The sequence below is a fragment of the Eutrigla gurnardus genome (assembly GCF_963514095.1).
Source record: "Eutrigla gurnardus genome assembly, chromosome: 18".
Taxonomy (NCBI): Eukaryota; Metazoa; Chordata; class Actinopteri; order Perciformes; family Triglidae; genus Eutrigla; species Eutrigla gurnardus.
In genome coordinates, this window is record NC_139929.1 from 7,869,319 (window position 1) to 7,892,018 (window position 22,700).

Here is a 22,700-nt window from a genome sequence, read left to right on the forward strand (position 1 = left end):
ATAAAGCACACATTAACTTCATATTCTATATTCTATATTATATTCTTTTGTTAATATTTTTGGCAAAAGGTCTCACTTAACGAGAGATGTTATTTGCTATTTATAGGTAATATAGATACATTCAGTTTATTTTTTCATTCAAATAATGACTTCACAATCACTTTCAAATAAAATGTTTTGGGATGCCTTTAATCTACAATAAAATATACCCACTAAATATGCTTACCTTATCACAGTGTAACTGTGGTCATAGTTTGCTGACTTTCAAACACTTGTCTTTACTTTGTTTTTTTTCAGATCTGCACGTCATCAGTGTCAGAACTACTGGAATGAAAATGAGGCCGTGAAGCATCCCGATGAACATGACCAGGAAGAAGATCTTAAAAAAAGTTCTGAACGTGTGAAACTCAGACAGTGCCAACACTGACACCCCTAAAATGGTGGACAGGGCTCCCTGTAGTATGGGGTAGCCTAAACAGGAGAGGGCGTCCACGGCCTTGTCGTCGGGACTCGCCCTCTTGCTGGAGACGAAGGCGTACGACACGTGGGCCGAGAAGTCGACGGTGAAGCCGATGCAGACGGTGAAAATGATCATGGATATGGAGTCGAGGCTGACGTCCCACAGCGCCATGAAACCAGTCACCCCCGCCGTCACTGAGCCAATGGAAGCAGTCACCCATAATGAGCAGAGGGGGTCTGGGATCAGCAGGAGAGAGACGACCAACATCACAGCTGTGATCACGCCGACGTTTTTCACCGTGCTGCTGACGACGACGCTGTACTGGTCGTAGAAGATGAACACCTGGTTATAGGCCAATAAAGACGCCACGTGGCATCTGCCTGCGGTGGCTTTAAGACCTGCGAGCATGTGAATCTCCATGCTGGCATTGGCGATTTGGACGGTCTGGATGAAGAGCCGGGATGCAGGGACGGCATCCCCGGCCAGGCTCACGTCTTGCTTGAAAAAAGGAAATACACTAAAAAAGGGAGATAGATTTTTGAGAAAAACATCTTTATCGCTAAGATTCAAGTGTCTTTCTTGTCCGTATGACAAATACGAGTCCAGCCAGGATGTAGACACGTCTTCGTCTACAAACTGGAGCTTTTTAAAGTCCTCTATGCATCCCTGAAGTTGGTGCCTTTTGGTTTCATCCCAATATGGGAACTCCTCACCCACAATGACCATCACAGATGGACCGTAATCAGAGAAATACTGCCTGTCCTTCGTATTGAATCTGGTAACGTGAGAGTTATCAGCTGCCAGATCATAGAGCTCAATCCCTTGTTGTACGTGGAAACATCCATAAATACTCAAGCCTAAATATACCATATAAAGGCAGATTACAGCTCCCTTGACAAAGGGTTTGATCAAAAACGGACCGTAGTAATCCTGAAAGAAATTACTCGCCGGTTGTTTTTTCTCTGCTCCAGTGTTCTTATCATAGTCGCCTCCCACGCAACAGATGTTATATATGTCAGAATGATGATCCCCATTGTCTGATGGTATTTTCCTGCAGGTCAGCCAGTGCCTGTTGCTGGCTTCTCGCCTCCCATTCAGAGCCAGGAAGGCTCCGAAGAAGGTGATGGTGTAGATGTAGCTGAAGACGATGGAGGCGATGGTGTACAGGCAGAACGACTGCACCGACGGGAAGTCGGACACGACGCCGATGGAGAACTTGAGGATGTCGGTCAGGGCGGTGATGGTGATGGACATGATGGCTTCTTTGTAAGAGTGAGCCATCCGCTTCGGCACGGGGTCGTTCACGTTGGTGTGCTGCCAGTCGGACACCATTATGAACATGTTGTTGAGGCCGATTCCTGCAGAAATGATGACGAAGGCTTGAAACATTAGATTTTTACCATAAAACATAAAATAGTTGTAAAACACGAACTGCTAACATGCCTTAACATATATGAAGCGATTAAAATCCATAGAGATATTTGACATTGTCCGTTTTAAAGTGTGCTTTTTCTCTCACCGAGTATCAGGAAAGGAGAGTTTGCGACTGTAATAACAAATGGCACTCCGATGTAAAGCAGCAAGCCAAAGGAAGAGAGAACAGCCAGGCTCGAGGAGAAGACGCCGAAGACGGCCACCCACACCTTGTTCCTCACATTGTCCAATCTGTCAAGGAGGTACAGGGAGAGTGTTGTTGGTGTAGCAATCAAAATCTTGCAGTTATTAAAATACAAATACACTGAAAGCAAGGTCCATTTTTTACCACACTTCCTCTTGAACAACTTGAGTAGCCTCACAATAGCAACAAGCGCTAACATGTGCACATGTAGTGGGAAATGTTTGACGGTAAATCTTGTAGCAAGACATTGACAAATAACAGCAGTGATGTCACTTTGTGCTGCCACAGCCAGCACTCCAGCTGTATATAACCGCAGCAAGATAAGCAATGAACTAAAGGTAAAAGGTTCTCTGATGTTTTTAACTTTAAAGGAAAATCAGCTTTGCAAACATTTAAAGAAGGATATACATTCAACACATTTATTTGTGACTGTCTATCTGGGCCATTGAAAGGTAGAGAAAAGTTTCTTTATGTTAATTCTGTGTTCTTTTATGAATATGAACTAATATTGTAGAGAAAACAAGATCTTTGTCAAAGATGTTCATCATTTATTTCAGCACAGCTAACACCGTTGAGAAGACATTTGCCCGGTTACCATAGTTACACACCCCGACTGTCACTTTTCCCTTTCACTATTGCCACCTCCCCCTGGCTCCGTATTTTATTTTATTTTTTAAGAGGTTGAACGTGTTATTTCCTCTTTCAAAAGTTACACAGTCATCAAATTTTGATTCACAGCAATAAAAACTGGGAAAAACAAAACAATGAAGTACGAGCCCTGCAATCAACTTTAATGGTGTAATAAAAAGCTTCACGTTTGAATATTGTTCAACGGCGGAATGATTGTGTAATTCTTTTGAATGGATTGTATTAAATTAGCAGGCGTGTGATCACAATGCAGCTGGTACAGACGTGTTAGCAACACTTAATTTTAAGTCAAAATTAGCATTCTTAAATTGCAATAAATCTGCTTTGGGCGCAGCAATGCTGGAGTCATGTGACCTCTGATCACTTCTTACCTCAGGCAGGATATCACAGAGAAGGTGATGGCCAAGGCATAAGTGATGAGGAATAAAGGGAAGCCATCTGTTGTGTGACTGTCAATCTCCTCCTGCCTGGACTTGGAGGTGTAGTAAGCCACCTAGAGTACATCGGAAAACGCTGTTAACACACAGACGTCACGACAGCCAGCGTGGCGACGCAGCTTGGATTTCAACACAATGGAAGCAGTGTGTCAGTCACCTTGCCAAGCACATTATCTGAAAAGGAAGGCAGGCTGTAACTAATGTGTTTAGAAAACCCATCTACTTCTTGTTCAGCTATGAGAAAAGGAATCTACCTTTATTTTGTGAAATGTGTTTCGCAAGTGTTTCAATCCATGCCTCAAAAGCTCAAAAGTTTGTGAACTACAACTCCCAGAATGACTTTCACTGAAATGCCTTGTATTCATATTGTCATGTACATGTGTGGGTGCAGAGAGCAAAAGCCATCAAACAAAGCATTCAGTCAAAAACGGCTGTTCACAAGTATTGTCGACGCATTGCATTGTGGTCCGGTGAGGCTGAAAACTGGCATTATTCCACTTTGATGTTCGCCCTAAAACACAACTATCTAGAAAGAAGCTCTTCCTCAACACAATAACAAAAATATACTATTGTGCAACAAAATCATTCTCACTGGAAATCTTAAACAAAGCCTCATGGGAGCTGTAGTTGTTAATCAATGAATGCTAATCAAATAATGATTGTTGCACACTAATTAAAACAAAGACACGCTCACTAGCAAATACCGAAGAGTGTGTGAGAAAGTGGTGTGACACGTACGTCGATGTGCTCGCTGCCTGTCTCTTCTGATAACAGTCTTTTAAATCCTCGGAGCCATAATTTGGAGGCGTTAGCGGTGTCCTCCTCGTTATCTAAGTAGTACAAGAGTTTTATAGCCTGAGCACTTGTGACTGAGCCGTTGGCGTCTGTGATCACCCCGCCGAGCACGTTGCCCAGGAACACTGAACTGGATCCGAGCGTGTGGACGGGGAAGCTGATGCCCGTTTGATCGGTTCCATCAGCGCCCAGCATTTCCAGGTGGACGTTTGAGACGCATCCTCCGTCGGCTTTTGCACACAGCTCCTTGAATCCCAGCCCCCCGTTGTGCACAGTGATGTTAAGGATCTTGTCATTGAGTCTGAGGATGTCCTCAAAGGCAGGGTTGGCGAGTATATTGGAGTTGGTTGACGCAGCAATGACGGATGCGAAGTTGCCCTTGTCGTACAACCTGTCCTGTGAAAACATGGAGTCGTTGTAGGGGAAGTGTTCCCTGACAAAAGCCCGCGTCACCTTCGAGGGTCCCTTCCTGGGCGTGAACTGCCGCTCAAAGTCATTGTCCTCCCTGTCTTTGAGGAAAGAGAAGCCTCCGCTGAGCGCCGCTGAGAGTATGAGAGGAATCACAAAGAAATAAAAAGGACAGGAGCCCACGAGAGAGCCCAGTTTTTCAAAAAGGCCCGACAGAGGCTTCGCCAGGCAGTCTGTGCGTCTGCAGCCCATCTTCAGACTTAAAGCACATTTAGCTCAGATGTGGAGGAATCCCATCCTTATAAAGGCTGTGCAGATTATAGCTCTTTACACACCTCGTTTCTTCAGCCAATAAATCTTCTACCAGGAAGGGAAAACAGGGTGAGAATGTTACTGGAAATCTGCTTCTTAAGGCCGTAAAATGATACGGGAGGAATGAGATAACCCTTCACAGACCATTTAGGTCAGAGAAACCAAGAAATGATAAGATTTCCCGGGCAAAAACGTGACCTACAGTGAAGCTTTTTATCACTTTATGACGCAAGTATTCACGGGCCTGCCATCAATAAGTAACTTTATAACTAAATCAGAGTGAAAACAAGGTAACTTTGCATGAATACTGCCATCATAAGAAGGTAAATAACATTGAGAATCTTCTGGTCTGTGTTTCACAAGTTCAGCTACTGTGAAACGTAAGTGGCAGACATTATTAGCCAACTCCACAGCAGGAATGAGTAAATGAGTCAGCATTTTCCCACTTCCGGTTCAATGGTTTTCTTTTTTTTTCTTTTTTTTTGTTAACACAAGATGTAACATTGTGAATTTTGAAGTATTACGTGTCTTAAAAAACTTCTCTGGTTCATGAACATAAAGCAAGTCCAGCTGCCTACGATAAAGCTTTCAAAGATTGCTATGACCCAAAAAAGACACGTTCATTTTATAAATAGCTTTTTTTCTGCAATAATAATTTAAAATCCAATAGAAAAATCCCATTGGCTTTGTGTCGAGGGAGCCAGTGCGTTGCTAACTTCTGGTGCAGGCCTTCCTGCAAGCTCTCCATTAGGGGTCTGGGACTCAGCAGATGGTCAATTACAGGGATACCTTGGGAATCCAGCAACATCCGGCCTACATGTATCAACCCCACCCTCAACACGGGGTCCGGGAAGGTCAGTTTCACGCCTCTGAGTCACTCGGCCTTCCCTGCCAGTTAACCCACCGTCACTCAGACGTCAATCCGAGGCCCCGGCGAGTCCCCCGAGACCACGCTCACATCTCATTTCACACAGATCCATCTCGGGGGGTCATTGATTTCTCATTCTCCGAGTGAGAAATGGATTCCTTCATCGCGCCGGGGAGAAGATCCCGGCACGCCGTCGCTAGAAGCTCTGATGGGGGCATCAGTTAAATGTAATCTGTTTCAGGAGCCTTCAGTTATTTAGTTCACCTTGAATCGAATCACTGCTTTCTGTCTTGTGTCGCTTATCAAAGCCTGTTAACACCAGATAGGCAGCGGCAGGGTTTATTGTTGCCTGCGCTGAGTTTGCATCAAAATGCAAATGACTTCAATCCAATGACAATCATCTCGCGGTGGCAAAGCTCCCTCCATTTTCTCTCCTACTCCTCTTCCTCACAGGGGTATGGCGGGGTGCGAATCAATGTCCTAGGTAATTAGCGGGGAAGCCTCGGGTGAACACGGCGTTGAGATGTGTTGGCGCCTGCTTCCAGAAAGAAATCACAGAGAAAAACACTTGGCTGTGCAATAACACAGAAAGAGGCACACACACACACACACACCCACACTGTTCTCATCGCGTTGGCAAATCCGATCCGATTATTATTTTATTTTTTTGGGAACAGGAACAAGCATCCTTTCATAGCAAAAGGTCGTAAGGTCACAATATCTCTGCAAGACCGTGTTTAAACATACTTTATGTTACATAAGTACCCGAATCAGCCAGGAATGAGTGCAGATTCAAGATGCTGGGAAAGGAGATGGACACAGAAATGCCTTCAATTTCTGGGTAATTTTAAATGAGCATGATGTCCAGTTTATCAGTTATCTGAATAGTTTTTTTCCCCGCCTTTAACTGTGGAGATGTCAGTGGGACTTAAGGAGGAACCCCACCTCTCCACCCGTGAAGTTATGCGCTGTCGCGACGCTTCAGGTCGTGTTAATAATCTAGCAAGTTATCTGTGAAGTGTAAATGGGGTCTTGACAGAAATCACGAACATACCAAAGTGCAGATTGAAGATAGCAGGAAGCAGACCTTTTATGGCAAGTGCAGTAAAATCGAATGACAATGCAATAAATTAAACAAATTATTAGATTGTTAGACCATTTGTGAAGGTCAGTTCAAGAGTTCAAACATTATAACACATTAATTACAAATGAGAGTAAATAGATTTAGAGTGTACGTTTAACCCTTTATAACTTGGACCAGGACATGATCCCTCACTGGCTTCCCACTCAAAGACTCCCATTCGTGCGTGTCAAAGCGCCTTAGCCAAGACAGACGCGATGCTGCCAAGACTTTAACTCAGGTCTCTGCGGTGGTGGGCGAGTGTTTTACCTCCACTTCAGAAGGGAAGTTTGGTGCCAGCGTTTCATGCCAGCGTTTATAAAAAAAGTGGCGATTTCTGGTGCCAACACGGACAAAGATTCTGAGTTCCCCTCGTGGGTTTTATTCTTGGCAGGAGGGGGAAAGCCTCTGAAATAGAATGTTTTGAAACCACCAAGGAACAGAACAAGTCCACTGAAACCGATGCTAATGAGTCTCTTTGAGGACGCTTTCATCCAATTCACTTTCTCAATGGGGACGTTTAGAAAAGTCGCTTACAAAACACATTATGGCACATTAAAGACATTTTCACACAGTATTTAACATAATTGGATGAGGACCTCAATCATACCAACAGAGGATAATATGACTATTATCTTATTTTCTATTTTCTATAAGACATGACATCAACCCACTTCCCCTAAACTGTTCAATCAAAGTTACAGCAGTGGTCACACACCTGTAGGAGATCTGCTTTCTACTCATTTAAAATAAATTAAAGTAGGCAAAAAAAATCATATGAAATCCAACTATTTCAAGTTTTCTTCTCATCCATCACGAGACCACATTTGTAAACCAAAGTGATGCCAAGTTTATCAACAGCTCAACATGCCTTCAGCACCGGACCTTCTTTCCAAACTGCTACCGATGCGTTCATTTCCTCCTCTCTCCTTTCTATTTCCTTCCACAGTGAAAGAGCAGTTTCCATTATGCCACAGGTTCACATTAAGGAGATGGAAACAGGCTGCTACCTGCAATTATCCCTGCTCACCCAGCCGTGGGCCACTAGGTGCTGCTGAGCAACAGCTGGTTCTCTTTCCCCTCGCGCCACACACACACACACACACACACACGATCCTCCTCCCCCCTCAGACACTTTACTCACCCATTCCTCACATTCACCTGCCAAGCAGCTTGATTAATATGGCCAATGCTCCCAGAGAAGCAAACCACAGACACAGAGGGAAGGAAGACAGAAAGAGGGAGCACATATATATAATATATATAATGTACATAATTTTGTGTAGGAAAACTATGTTTTTTTTCTGCTTTTATAACCTGTTAAGTCTTCATCACTAATTGTGCAGCCCCCTTGTTGGCAACTTTGTGGCAACAGATCAAGAGCCAATGGCAAGAGAGTATATGTGCGATGCGTCAATTCCTTTTCTGCCACAAAACCATACAAGTACATATGCTACAAGCTAAAAATAAAGTGAAGAAAAAACACTTTCCTTCTCAGTTCTGGCAAAGACTCTCAGAGACAGCGATCCAGATCAGAGGGCATGCTGGCAAAGTGCTTTGTCAAATCTGGCCTGACTTTCCATCTATTTTAACAGCTGCAGTCATAAGCAATCCAGAAGATCTATGAAACTTCTCTCCCTCCTCTCTGCTGAGGCAGCGCCGGGATTGACTGGACTGATAGCCACAGGAAAGCACAACATTGACCAATTAAAACAGCTTTTAATAAATCAGTCAAAATATAACATCTATAACATAACGGTTTGGGTTGATTTCCTGCGTTAGTCAAACAAAATGAAATGTGACAGGTATTCCTGGGTTTATATATTTATTTTTAAAAACCTTCAATGCCTGTTCTAGTTGTTGAAGTTGGAAGTTGAGCCACTTCCTCCAGTCAAGCATTATTGTGTGCAAAAAATTGTGCTCTAATTGTGTTATTGTCAAGAGATGAAAATAAAACCACCTCATTAAAGAACATGCACCTGAATGCAGCAGAAAAGAACATGAAAGAGTACAGAACGGTTCAAAAGGTTGGGTTTTTTTAATGAAAAACACAACCCTGTCTACCTTCAGGAAGGTATTAATGAGTCCGTGGACACTGATTGGATGAGTATGAGCGCTGCTTTAGCTTCCCCTGGCAATTAGTGGACTGTGGAGATCAATTCATTAGCTGTATTTTAATAACACTGTAAGACCCAGTCCCTCATCTGTCCTCACATCAGCAGACGTTCCAGTAATAAGAACGAGGATGAGGAGTATAAAAGATTCGTTATATAATCAGACAAGAAAGGCACAGCAAATGTGTGTTGTCACAATAAAATGTACAAGAAGGCACTTTACTTTAAAATGATTATCTCCCCGACTGCACATATTGATTTTACATCATTATTTACTAGTTTATTTGACCTTCTGACTTCTGCCAGTAATTAATTCTCCCTACAGCAGCACACATACACTGTTACTGCAGCAGCCAGGAGGTAGACATCCCCATCTAGTGGGCCGCGGCTCTGGATAATGATGTAAAGAAATGTTGCATAATCAATAGGCTTGTATAGAGTTTAGAGCTCTATCACAGCATAATCACAGCGAATGTGTTGTTGTTGTTTGTTTCCTCAATCCTGCAGACTCGGACAGGAATTGGCCTTTTAAATTATGTCTTTAAAATCAATTTTATGACCTCGTCTGCTTATTACGACAGAGTATTAGGGCCAGACTAAGAGAAAAAAAATATATATTTTTTTTTTAATTACGAGAATAAAGGCGTAATATTACGAGAATAAAAGTCATAATATTATCATAATATTATTATGACTTTTTTCTCGTAATATTACGCCTTTATTCTCGTAATATTATGACTTTTATTCTCGTAATATTACGACTTTTATTCTCGTAATATTACAACTTTATTCTCGTAATAATGCGACTTTATTCTTGTAATATTATGACTTTTTTCTCGTAATGTTACGACTTTATTCTCGTAGACCTAATATTATGACTTTATTCTCGTAATATTATGACTTTATTCTCGTAATTTAAAAAAATATATATATATATTTTAGTCTAATACTCCGTCGTAGCTTATAGCTGGGTGGTACAACAAAATAAAAAAGAAGAATAAATTAAATAGAGGTGAAGAAAACTACCTCGTAATAATAATTTATATATCTTGCACCTTTTTATTTTGTTTAACTACACTTTCACATGACTTAGGTCTGTTATTGTCATTGGAAGAATGAGGAATGCATGATGCAAACAGGACATAATCCTACACAACTTTCAAGAAAGATTCCTGTATCATGTTCTCCACCTCCTCTACCAAAGCAGTGTAATCCGCCTGACAAACGGCGTGTCCCCCCCCGCCACTTCCCTCCAGGCACTCCATCACATCTCTGTGTGTTTTGGGTCTGGATGCGGTCGAGCCGAGCTTCCTCAGCTGCGCGACAGGATCCTCTGGAACGTTCTGGATTTGCAAGGCTTTGAACACAGCGGGAGCAAATTTCCCGTAGTGAGCGGTGGAACAAAGCACCACGGGGCACGAACCATCTTGCAGCCTGTCAGCCACGACTTTCGCCACGGCGGTGTGCGTGTCCATGAGGTAGCCCGTCTGCCCGTGAACGCCTTGGACGGCGGCCAAGCAGTCGTCTTCGGAGCACCAGCCAGCCAGCACTTCCTGCTGCATCCTGCCAAGAAGAGGCTCAGCAACCTGAAAGCGCCGCTGTCCGTCTAAGCGTGTGAACAGCTCCTTGACGAGGCGGCCGTCTCCGTCTGAGACGTGGTAGATAAACCTCTCCAGGTTGGAGGATTTCAGGATATCTATGGCCGGGGAGTGGGAGGGCTTCAGAGGTCGTCCCCGGAGATCGTGCTCGCCCGTGGTGATAAAGTCTGTGATGATGCGGTTGTGGTTGGACGCACAGATGATTTTTCTTATCGGGACGCCCATTTGCTTGGCGTACACAGCTGACATGGCGTTGCCGAAGTTTCCGGAAGGGACGCAAACATCGACGGGCTCCCCGAACTGGATAACGCCGTCTCTGCATAGATCGAGATAGGCTGAGGAATGGTACACCACCTGCAAGAGGAGGAAGAGATGAAAACGTGTGTTACACTATATGTTGCAAAAAAAAAAGTATACTTTTTCCAGAGCAGATAGTAGAAGAAAATAAGGAGGGGGCCTGGCCTGGCTCACTGTCACACTTTAATATAATGCATCACAAATGTTATTAGTAACACCTGAGCTTTTACCCAGGGATCAACACACCTGTGGCAGCAGCCTTGCCCAGTTGATGGAGTTGGCGGTGCTGAGGACCGTGCTGTACTCTACAGCCAGGTGCCCGGTCAGCCCGGACTCTCCGAACATCCTCTTTATTGACCTCTGACAGAAGTCAAAGTCCGACAGCACGCCGACGGCCCTGGCGTTGCCCTCCCTGTAGCTCGTCATCTGAAGCTTCTGGATCTCACTCACGCCATCCTCTGGGAAGAACACCAGCACGCCGGTCCTGTGTATGTCAGTGCCGCCGCGCAGGCTGCCGAAGCCGCTGAGCACTGCGCTTCCCGTGTCCCCGGAGGTGGCGACCAGGACGAGGTAGTTGCACATCGGTGGGAGGCAGTAGGCGAAGAGCTGGGGCATCAGCTGCAAGGCGAGGTCTTTAAATGAGGCGGTGGGGCCATGAAAAAGCTCCTGGACGTACTGATTGTTGATGAGGTGTTTTACGGGTGCTACTGCCTCGCTAGAAAAGTTAGACCCATATGCCTTGAAAACCATTTCTCTGAGGTCCAACGCAGGGACATCCAGCGGGTGTATGCACTTTTCGAGCAAAACTAATGCTCGCTCTGGGTACGACATGTCAGCCAGTCTCAGCCATTCACGAGCTTCAACGTTTGGGAAGCCGTTTCTGGGAACATAGAGGCCTCCGTCCGTGGCCAGACCCTCCACTACCACATCGCTGAAGTACGTTTTCTGATTGGACGACGCCTCGCTGTCACTCCTCGTTGAAACGTAGGTTTCCGCAGCGTGGTTCTGATATCTCCCCACGGCCTTCAGCACCTTCTTGGCCACATCCTCCACCGTGTCCCCCTTCCCACACAGCACCCGCACGTCAAGCCACTTCTCATAAATCCGCTTCCTGTGACGCAGGATGTCCCTCACGGACGCCCCCGTCTCCTGGCCCACTATCCTGTCCACCTTCATCCTGCCAAGCCTCTGCACGATGTCTTCACTGTCCACGTCCAGGTACACGACCACGCCGGACTCCCTGATGTGCTGCATCGCCAAGGGATGAAGAGGATTGGAGCCTGTCAGGGAAACGACACACCCAGAGGCGGAGAAGTTACACAGAGCCTGGCCTTCTTCCTCCAGGAAACGCTCTCCGCCGACTGATGCCAGCTTGGCGGCCACGGGCATCTTCCATGTCGTCTCCAAGACATCGTCATCGACATCAACGACAGGGAGTCCCAGTCTGTGGGCCACTATCCTCCCCACGGTGGTCTTCCCTGCTCCAGGAGCACCCATGAGGATGATGTTCTTGTCCCCCAGCGGGGGAGCTTTGGTGGAGAGCCATGATTTTGATGTTGCAAGGGGACTCAGGACGCATCTGACAGCTCTGAGTGCTTTCAGAATACCCATTCAGGAAACAGCAAATGACGTCAGCGCCTTTATTCCTGTGGAAAAAGTGGATTTTTTGCTGTTACACTATTAAACAAATGTGTGTGACGTAGACTAGGCACCTCATGTTTTGACACATGCTGCAAGCGGCTGCGACAACTTTTGCACGTTTTTCAGCAGAACGTGTCATCATAAGACACGTTCATGAGCAAGAAACTCACGTGAAACGGTGTCTTTACGTCCCTCAAGCTCGATAATTCATCTTCGGGTGGAGTTTGTGGAAAGAATGATTTGCTTTAACGGGAAAGGCAGCGTGTTGTACTACGTAGTTGACCTGAGCACCACTACAACTATGCACAAAAACATCTACGGTCAGCCCGGAGGGACAAAACTGACGAAGCTTCAGGGAAAAGTCGAAGGCGCACCGATTTCCCGTGAATTGTGATTTGGAAAAACTATCACATTTCTCCCCATGGGTTACTTATGTAATGTTATGTAATATGACCAAGAACGGACAAATATAACGGCCAAACAACTCCAACCCGAAGGTTTTACTTATCGGTATCTGCTAGTACGAGTGGTCCGTGTGCTGCGTTCACTTGCACCTCGTAATGTTGTCTTCAGAGAGTCGAGTTGTGAAAGTACGACTGAAATAAATAACATGTTTTTAGTTGAGCACATGAAAATATTTGTACATTAAAACTGATTACTATAAACCAAGACACAGTACGTGAATTTTACACAAGGACAGCTCGGACACCTCTAATTCAACACTTTACAACTGTACCTGAACGCAACATTTGCTCCCACAGTTGCCTAGGAACGAGACCCTTGTTGTCAGCCGAATACATTTTAACGTTAGCTAATGTTATCTCCGGCTTGTTAGGGGAACTTAATTCACGGTGTCTTTTTAATACTTTGCCTGTTTTAAAGACCTTCAACATGTCTGACGCTGAGAACCCAGAGTCTCATACTCAAAAACCACAAGAAAGGTAACGTTGGTGTGACTGTGTGGGACGTCAAATTGACCTTTAGCTACGCTTAGCACAAACTAGCTAGCTTGATAATAGTGTTGCTAAAAGTAGAAGTAAGAAGAAGAAGTAAGTAGAAAGATAAGATTTGGGCTTTGGCCTCAAATATTAAAGTTAAACAAACCTAGCAAATTATTGTTACCTGGCCAATAGTCTTGGTCTTTTAAAGTGTGGATCCACTTTATTTAATTTTATTGCATTTTGGTATGTAAATGAAGGAAAGTAAGTAAATAAAGGGAATTGTTGGGACTCTGTAAATAATAGTATAAAGAGTACAGAGAAACATTTCTGTTATGATTTGGCACTGGATAAATACGTTGAATTGAAAGTTAATCATTCATTTCTGCCCTTTCCTGCATCTGAAGGTATATGTCCAAGTTTAGGCCGACCGTTGTTCTTGAGAATAAGTCGACCAAGGAGGTGATGAGGACGATGGGACCAGCAAAAGTAGAGCCGCCGTCCCCGGAGAAATTCCTCAAGAAGCATTCGAAAGAGCCCAAGTTACCTGAGAGTGAGTTCTCCTCCAGACCTATTGAAACAATGCGTGGGTGCGTCTCTGAACAGTGATTAGGTTATTAACCTTTATTCTCTTCTTTCTTTCAGAGATACAGTGTTCAAACGAGCATCGTCCCATCTACACTGTGAGGAAACCGCCCGTTCCTGCCAGGACTGACAACCCACTTATGGGCATTCACACCAAAAGAGACTTTATAAAGACAACAACAGCGGTGCCAATGAAGCCCGAGCCTGCCTGCGTGGACAGCAGCAAGGGACACAAGCAGCTCCTTGATAAATCAGGACTCGTCCCCAAATATACCAAGAAAAAGGTTTTTTTTCTTTCCACATCACTAGAAACAGGAGCATTTTGAGAAAAGACATTGTTTGCTTACGTCAGCTACAACACCGGGATACGTTTGGGGAAACAGAATCTGTCTGAAGTATCCATTTCCATTTGGCAGGATTTTGGAAAGGTACCCGAGTACCTGCAGCAGCGCAAGGAAGACGAGCAAAGAGCTCAGGAGGAGTATGGCAAGTATGTGAAAGAACAGAGGGAGCAGGGAGCAATGAAACTGCAGTCTGAGGAGGAGCGACAAGCCACTCTTGAGGTACAATGCACAATAGCATTTCTTTACATAAAATAGCAGGGGATCATACAACTGGAGGGGAATTTATTTTTGATTTGGTGTCTTTTCATTTTTAAATTTATGAATAGGTTTTGCCACAGCCAGCAGAATTAATACCAAACTGTATTTCAGAACTGCTACTATAGGAGCTTCATCATTGCACAAACAACTCTCCTATCAACATGTAACAACAGATAATTGAATAACCATGGGAGAATTTGCCCTTCAGCTATCCCAATTCAATGGCTATCTAAAAGCCTTGAATCCTGACAGTTACAAACTTATTATTATAAGATTATATATAGATCATGTATTCCTTTTTTGGGTTCTTCCATGCAGTGCCTGAAGAAAAAATGGCAGAAGCTGTACCAAGACTACCAGTGCCTCCCGCTCGTCATAGACATTCCTTTCAGGAAGTCCCGCAAGGAGCGTCTGGAAAAGGAGCTGAATGAGCTTGAGAAATACATCGACCGCATTGAGATGCACAAGACCATCTACATCGCCAATAACTAGGGCTGGAGTTCCATGGAATCCTGTGTATTTGTATATCCTCTCTGTCATTTGAGCGATGAAATAAAGCATTTTTCAAGTCAAACTACCTACAAATAAGGAACATTCAGAATTACCTTCTGGGGACTTTTAACAAGCAGTCTGGTGAGAGTTGAGATATTTCACAGTGGACTATTTCATGGACATTCTCTCTAAAATAAAAGGATAAGCAGATAATGAAAAACAATTGTTTCTTTATTTCCTTCTTTCAAAAGCAAAAGTGTCTTGTGTGTAACTCTACCAGTGTCCTAAAATGAATACAATTGAAGTGAGCAGTTCTGTGTTTTCTTTCTCTTCATTCTCCTGCAGTGGCCCGTGATGTGGCCACGAGCCTGCATAGCATCACATGCAGCTGATTATCCCTGTAATTCTTCACGACTGCAACAACGCTGTCCTTTTACGTCAATGACTGAAGCGTGATCCCAGAGCCCATGTGGCTGAACAGGACGTCTCTTTTCACTCACTTTTGACTTTTTCCACTCTTGGTTAGTGAAGGGCCTGCTGAAAAGAAGACAACAAAACTGTAAGTAAGGCTTTATCGATGTTATGTTTTAATGTGGTTATTTATTGTGGTTCTGACTTCCAGGAGATGCTCCTCTTAGATGAATATCTGACCTAATAGTTTCTCTTCTTCTGTACTGTCACATTTCATAGGAAGATGGGAAGCTTGTCATTGCTTGGTGTGTGTGCAGTAAACTCTTTCTGTGTCTGTCCACTGAAGGTCGCTACTCGCTCTGTCTGACCCTGGAGCTTTATGCCGGCAAAGACCGTCTCCACACAACCGCAAATGGACAACGCCGCCATGAACAGAGGAATTGTGGTACGTTCAACACAAAGATCCTTCAGTCACATTTTTATTAACAGAGAATAATTACTCACTCGGGTGTAATTATTCATTGAGGAGCTGTTGTAAGTAGATAACATGTTTGTTTGTTCTCTGAATGAATTCTTCAAAGTCATTATTCGATTCATTCGACAGTTTGAAAGAACCAAGCAGCTTTTAAGGTTTTTTGTTTTATCCAAACCCGGAAGAAGAAAAATTTCCCTGATTATAGATGCTATGGGCTATTTCTTTATTTCCAAGACAATTTAACTATAACCAAATCCTATTTTGTATCTTCTAAAACAGACAAACAGTCAAATTAGAATCCCAAGCTGTTGAATTCTGCTGCTTTGCTAATAGAATTCTGAATTCTCTCACACCTTCCACTGGTCTTTTTGGTCCTTAAACAGGTCTGGTTTGCCAGAACGGTTCCCTCTCTATTATTGTGAGACTGAGTAGTTTAAACACCTGACTGTCTGTACTTCCACACCTCACAGTCTGCTCTCTATCCCAGATAAAAGACGACTGGCCGGGATACAGTCTGGAGCTGTTCACTTACCCTGAACACTACCAAGAAGACATAGAGAACGTTTACATACCACACGGAGTGATCATGAACAGGTGAGGATGGACACAAACACGCCTCCGAAGGGGTTTCCAGGTTATTTGTGTCTCTTTACGATGTGATGTCTCCGGCAGGGTGGAGCGTCTGGCCGGCTACGTCGTGGACGACTTCGACGACAACATAATGGTGCTGTGCGTCTTGAAGGGAGGCTACAAGTTCTGTGCAGACCTGGTGGAGTTCATCAAGGTGCTCGGCCGCAACTCCAACAAGTACCGTGAGACCCGGGTGGAGTTCATCCGTCTGAAAAGCTACCAAGTGGGTGAAACGGCACGGTGAACTAAAACACACCATAGAGCCAGGCAGGCTTGGTATTATGCTCCTTGTTTGAGTTTGAATGTTTATGAGAAGTTATGGCAGATCAGATGTCAAGCACTTGACTCCCAATGAAATGTGACCGATTACATGATCATGGCTTTTTAGTGTCTTGTCATGATCTGCAGTGTCTCTTGTTCGGGTCCTTCCAGGAAACTTTGTTGCAAGTTATTCAACTTTTTCTCAAACTTAAATATACTTTAATTCCCTGGTTTTTAATTTGCTGAAACTATTAGTTGATTAGTTGGCCATCAAATCAATAATTTTGAGAATTTATAAATTGTCTATGTCATTTATTGAGTAAAATATCCAAATCTTCACTGCTTCACTCTTATCAGTAGTGATGATTTCCTGCTTTTCTACGTTCTCTATCATGCTGAATTAAATCTATTTGCGTTTTGGACTGTTGGATGGACAAAAAACAATCAATTAGAGGATGACAAATTGGAATTTTTAACACATTTTTAACATCCCATATGTGATGGAGAGTGTTGTGCCTGATTTTAAAATCTCCACCACCAGATGTCACTGTTGCTCATGTTTAATGAGAAAAAGAGAGCATTCAGGCAGGACACCTCAAGGACGATTGATGGTGGAGCCACTGCAGTGCTCAGGTCATGAAAATACCACCCTGCTAATTGGCGGTGCTACTGCCAAGAGAAACAGCCAATAACTATGTCGAACAGCTGGAATGTATAAACCGAGGGATGATATAGGAATGTTTACAATGATGTCACTTATTATTCGTTGGTGTATGTTGGCACAGAGCACATCCAGAAATGATGTGATTTACATTGCTCTGCATGTGGTCACATTCCTTCTCTCCCTTTACAGCACAGGGGAGGATTTCACCATTTATATTGTTAGAATTGGCTGCAATAAAATACATTAATAAATAAATGAAAATATCAAAGTCATAAGGCTGTAAGAATAAAAACAAACATAAAGCATCGTGATAACATTTTGATGTCAACTCCAGCAGCTGCTCTTACTATGCTAGAGGTCAGTGTCTGATGCTGCTAGTCAATCTCCCGGGTCATGATGGAGTCATGTGACCCGCCCCCAGGGACGGGATGTGTCCATGTCACCGCTCCTCTTATTTAAGTGATGCATCCGTCGCCGACCAACTCTCACTTTAAAGCCGTCGCCCTTCAAAGCCGTGCTTCCCTGTGCCTCCCGCAGGCTTTGTTTATGGGATAATATTTTACACTAGTGGTCCTCGTACAATAAATCTCCCCTTGTGCATGTCTTGCATTAATGCTGCAGACAATTCTTTGTGTACAGGAGAGCCAAATTACTGAGAAACACTAGAGCTGCACGTCCTTGAGAGAACTTTTATTGTCATTTATGGCGGCTGAAAAGAATAAATCTTGAGTCCATGCAAACAAACTGTTGAGGACTTATAGCGTGATACAAATCATCCTTCCATTTTTTTTTTTTTTGTTTGTCTCCAACCCCCCAGAACGACCAATCAACAGAAGAGCTGCACATCATCGGGAGCCGAGATCTGTCATTCCTACGTGGGAAGGTGTGTGTAAATATGTTTCCCCATTCAGCTCATAGGAAATAATGTGCTCATCGTGGCATTATTCTTGAGCATTTAAATGTATTTTAAGATTAACCTTGGCGTTAAACTGCCAGGTACACAGATGAACAACCACTCTTTCCACTCACAATCGTCCTCTATGTGTCCACACACCTCATGAGCGTCACGCTGTTTTACGGTTTGCCTTTCGCCATGAATCACAAATCAGATCAGATTTACTGATTATTCATCCCTGTTGAGCTCTGGGGGTCTGTTGCAACGGTCCCTCCTCGCTGCATTATTCTCTGAGATAGGCATACAGTCCATCGCTCAGCAGAACGGGTTGAATTCCTTTCACCGAGACGTCGGCATGCGTTGAGATGCATGTTCACTGTGGGTGAAAAGGTCAGCGGGTGTAAAAACAGAAAAGGCTGACCACCACCATGCACGGAAAACATGAATCACTCCAAGTTTGTGTTACGTAAGTCCACGCTCTTGTTGCATTCCTTCACCTCGATGGAAATATAAAACAGAAAACCTGACGCTGTTGAGTCACAACTGGCTCTCATTTTTGTTCCTGTTCCCCAGAGGATGAATCCCAATCCCCTTCATTGATCTAGTGACTTTGAATGTTGATTTTTTTTAATTATTTTATTGAAATGACACAACAATGATTGAATGGATTACCATGAAATTCAGTGCAGGAATCAGGAGTAATTGAGCTGCAGGAATCCGGGGAGGACTATAAATTCCCACATGGTCAAAGAATCCTGCCAATCCACAGTTCCTGCCCATCTGGCTGTATCGTGTGTTTACAGTCCGCAGCATGTTTTTTTTTACACGTCCCAGTCGACTTCCCCTGCGTTCAGGTGTAGACCAAGAGAACATTGGCCGGGCGCCTGCATTCTCTCCGATCACTCTGCCCAAACCATAGATACTCTCCACTGGTCTCCCAAAGAGCCACACAGCCGGCCAAGGGAACAAGGAGTCATGTGAAACCCTGCAGCAGGGAAAAGCAGCGCCCGGAGTGACTTTCTGTCCTCAGTGTCGACGCAGATGTTCACTGCTGGGGAGGAGATAAATTCTGTGTTTTTGCTCTGATGATGCTGCCAACATTGTTGCCATAGATACTGTAAGAAATGCAAATTTCACAGAAATAAACTGTGTCACAATTCAAAGGTGTTGTTTTGCTTATGTTTTTTTTTCTTTTTCTACATGTTACCAAGAGTGTGCTGATTGTGGAGGTGAGTGTCATCCTCCCATCTCAACTCTGACTTTTTTTTAAACTAATTTTATTTTACGAAGCGTTTCTTTTAAATTTCCACCTTGGTTGATGCCTTTGACATGTTTGCACTTCTATGAGTGTCTTGTTTAGCGGGAAGCCATTGTGCTTGTGAGAGCCTCTTTTGTGTTTGCTCTACAAAAGGACAAAAAAGAACAAAGAGTCTTTCAGATCACGTTTCAGTTCAATATTACAATGAAATCACGTCGCTGAGAATTTCAGTTTTTGTGTATTGTGAGTTCTTTATTAATGTGATCGAGGTATAAACATTAAAGCATTTTTAATCTGACAATCTGCACGTTCTGATGTTTCTCCTCTTTCAAAGCACTCCCTCTTTATCTCCCTCTTTCCCTTTGCTCTTCCCTTCCCTCAGGCCATAGTTGACACAGGAAAGACCATGAAGGCCCTTCTGAAGCATGTGGAGACCTTTGAACCCAAGATGGTCAAGGTCGCAGGGTGAGCCAGTGTTTCAGTCGTCTGTGTTTTCCCCCAGCAGGGGAAATGCCAAGCGTGTGACGAGCAGAAGAAGACATCACTGTCCCATGCAGTCGCCGCCTCGTGTCCTTGGGCCGCTCCTATATGCACACAAACAAGATCAACATCTTTCCTGTTGAAAGTTCATCTCTTCTTTTACTGCAAAGCTTTTTAAGCGTTCACATATTGTATGTTTCAGTTCTGTCTTTGGTATTTGTGGATTCTTTTAAATGAAAGTCAACAGCAAAGAAAGACAATTCATGTTACTTTTCAATAAGTTTATGATTAGTTACTGTGCTACAGTTGGAATGAATTCTGCATTTCCTGTGTTTCAGTCTGTTGGTGAAGAGGGTCCCTAACATGACTGAGAGTCTGACAGACTGTAAGTACCTTTTGGTTTTTATGGCATCTAGTCATCTCACATTATTACAATAATGAGCTTTCATCGTCCTACATCTGATGTTTGCCGGTCAATTGCAGTAAATCATGAGTCATGAGAAATTATATTCTTCAAAAATACACATCCTGTTACTTTTTAACCTTCACGTTTGCTCTTGCAGACGTCGGGTTTGAGATCCCCAACCGCTTCGTCGTGGGTTATGCGTTGGACTACAACGAGCACTTCCGTGACCTGAATGTAAGTCTGCCGCCGCACGCGGCACGTGACCACGTGACCACGTGAACGAGCTAAGAGAAAGAGATGAAAGAGGCGGTGGTGGGAGGGGGCCGGGGGGGTAAACGCAGTAAATCAAAGAGCTGCCCTCCTCTACCTGAAACCTGAACTCACCCAACAGGTATCCTCACTGCCTGAGGAGACTGTTCACGGAGGCGAAGCAGCTCAAATCACCACGAGTGACTGTTTCTTTGCTTTATGACCAAATATCTGTACATCTGACCTCATATTTATCCTTTATTATTGTATATATATATATTTTTTGACATATATTCAACCCCTCTTGCGTCTGAAAAGCATCTCTGGCATTTCTGTCTTTTCCCCGGTGCCTTAAACCCATCTCACACCTCTTTTGAGTCGGGAATGCAACCTATCCCCTGTTTTCTTTGTTGCACCCTTGACACCTTATTTCGAACCACATTTCTCAGTCTGAAATTAGTAAGTGCAAACTTATGTGAACTTTGTCATTTTATGTATCTGCAGAGACGTGGCCTCGAATTTACCTCTGACTCACGTGAAACACTAAGCCAAGACCGACTCCCATAGCTTTGTGTGTGCCACATGTACTGTATGTACTGTACGTGTGTGTGTGTGTGTGTGTGTGTGTGTGTGGAGGGGGTTGGTATTCATTACGAAAGTCTGAAAGGGGGTGACCCGTGGAATGTGGAGGTTAGGATCTGATTATCAGGCAGAGTTAAAGCTTCCCCTCTTATCTGTCTTTATCCTCCAGAAGAAATATGACTTGAACCCCTGAGACGCCCAGAGTTAGATTAATGGACGTATCATATCTTTGATTAGCTCCCCTGCTTTCCAATTCTTAAAAGCTTTATCTTTTCATATCATATAATCGATATCACCATGAAACTTCCTTACATTAAGACATTAGTTTTCTGAAATCGGGTGGGTTCCCTTACTAAATGTATGCTCATTTGCATAAATTCCCAGAAGAGAAATCTGAACATTCTTGTTTGATTGTGTATTGGAGGCAAAGGTTGTTACAGAGAGAATGTTGGATATCTCTTTTTATGTCTCTATAAATCAGAAAAAATGCTGTCGAGAGTCCTGAAAAAATCCACTCTCGCCATGTTTTTAGGAATAAAAAGTTCTAATAAATCAAGCTTTGGATAATATATGAACAAACCCCTGTGTATAATCCTTCAGAATATAGATAAGAATTAAACTATGAGGAAAAGCTCATTTTGAGAAACAATCTTTAAAGATATTTATTGTAAAATTTTACAAGACACTACATGTGAATGTAAACAGACAGATTGCATTTTGGATGTTTTCTATTCACTAGTTATGGAAGCAAATAAGCCCAAAATCTCAAAATGTATCACTTTTTCCTTTAGTGTCTCTGCTAAAACCAATATTTAGCCTTCATCAGAGGTTTGTTTTGGACAAGATTGAAACACACTGGAGTGTTATCTATCATTATACACATTACACGTGCTAATTGTTCTTCCTCTTTCAGCATGTCTGTGTCATCAGCAAGACTGGGAAGATGAAGTACAAGGTTTGAGAACATTAGCAGCACAAACCCGTTTGTCATCCTGTCAACCTTCTTCAGCAATAAGTAAAGGTTAACTGTTTGAGTTTCCATATCTGTAACACTCAGTCGTTGCACTGCTTTGTTCAAATGTGGCTTGTTTTTCAGCAAAAATATGTATATATAACTTTAACTTTGTAACTTTTGCTTTAAATTGAAAGAAAATGTTTCCTGTAAAAGAAAAACATCTTCACTGTTGGCAGCCCTTTTTATAATAAGTTTAAATAAAAAAATCAAATTGTTATCGTTGCCTCATCCTCGCTTTGGTTGTTGTTGTTGTGATGCACTCGGGAACAAAGAGATGGCTGGATAAAAGAAGGAAATGCTTGGCCGCTGGGAGAGGACTGTTGGTGACAGATGGAGAGAGCTTATGGACGTTGGCATCCCGGTGCCCGGATAACGCCCGCTCTGACTCATGGAAAACACAAAACACAAGGCAGGCCAACGGCGTCTCCTCGCCACGCTCTA

At 43.4% G+C, this 22,700-nt stretch overlaps 3 protein-coding genes across 4 annotated transcripts; 1 reads left to right on the top strand and 2 right to left on the bottom strand.

Moving 5' to 3' along the window:
• Positions 1-247: 247 nt before the first annotated feature.
• Positions 248-4,618, bottom strand: LOC311028604 (patched domain-containing protein 3-like; the record flags this gene model as incomplete). Its single annotated transcript, XM_084033272.1, has 4 exons — positions 248-1,818; positions 1,980-2,125; positions 3,098-3,219; positions 3,902-4,618. 4 exons carry the CDS (start codon positions 4,616-4,618, stop codon positions 248-250), a joined length of 2,556 nt encoding a protein of 851 aa, XP_083889398.1.
• A 5,127-nt stretch (positions 4,619-9,745) lies between these two features.
• thnsl1 (threonine synthase like 1) lies at positions 9,746-12,665 on the bottom strand. The gene is made up of 3 exons (XM_084033688.1): positions 12,487-12,665; positions 10,922-12,321; positions 9,746-10,732 (listed from the first exon to the last, which is right to left on the bottom strand). Exons 2-3 carry the CDS (start codon positions 12,284-12,286, stop codon positions 9,929-9,931), a joined length of 2,169 nt encoding a protein of 722 aa, XP_083889814.1. The 5' UTR covers positions 12,287-12,321; positions 12,487-12,665; the 3' UTR covers positions 9,746-9,928.
• A 432-nt stretch (positions 12,666-13,097) lies between these two features.
• On the top strand, positions 13,098-22,401 carry prtfdc1a (phosphoribosyl transferase domain containing 1a). Of its 2 annotated transcripts, XM_084034076.1 has the most exons (10): positions 14,977-15,492; positions 15,691-15,789; positions 16,307-16,413; positions 16,492-16,672; positions 18,192-18,257; positions 19,481-19,498; positions 19,910-19,992; positions 20,346-20,392; positions 20,571-20,647; positions 22,158-22,401. In XM_084034076.1, exons 2-10 carry the CDS (start codon positions 15,724-15,726, stop codon positions 22,203-22,205), a joined length of 693 nt encoding a protein of 230 aa, XP_083890202.1. In that variant the 5' UTR covers positions 14,977-15,492; positions 15,691-15,723; the 3' UTR covers positions 22,206-22,401. The 2 variants fall into 2 exon arrangements, 1 of the variants encoding a protein (XP_083890202.1); XR_014598857.1 differs by lacking the exons at positions 16,492-16,672; positions 18,192-18,257; positions 19,481-19,498; ... (2 more) ...; positions 20,571-20,647; positions 22,158-22,401 and adding exons at positions 13,098-13,257; positions 13,662-13,807; positions 13,900-14,123; positions 14,256-14,402 and having other exon boundaries at positions 14,760-15,492; positions 16,307-16,411.
• Positions 22,402-22,700: the final 299 nt, after the last annotated feature.

Coding starts and splice junctions, on each gene's coding strand:
- prtfdc1a (XM_084034076.1), top strand. CDS start 15,724: ATGCCGGCAAAGACCGTCTCCACACAACCGCAAATGGACAACGCCGCC. Junction 15,790..16,306: donor CCATGAACAGAGGAATTGTG/GTACGTTCAACA, acceptor TCTCTATCCCAG/ATAAAAGACGACTGGCCGGG. Junction 19,993..20,345: donor AAGATGGTCAAGGTCGCAGG/GTGAGCCAGTGT, acceptor CCTGTGTTTCAG/TCTGTTGGTGAAGAGGGTCC.
- thnsl1 (XM_084033688.1), bottom strand. CDS start 12,286: ATGGGTATTCTGAAAGCACTCAGAGCTGTCAGATGCGTCCTGAGTCCC. Junction 10,733..10,921: donor GGGCAAGGCTGCTGCCACAG/GTGTGTTGATCC, acceptor CTCCTCTTGCAG/GTGGTGTACCATTCCTCAGC.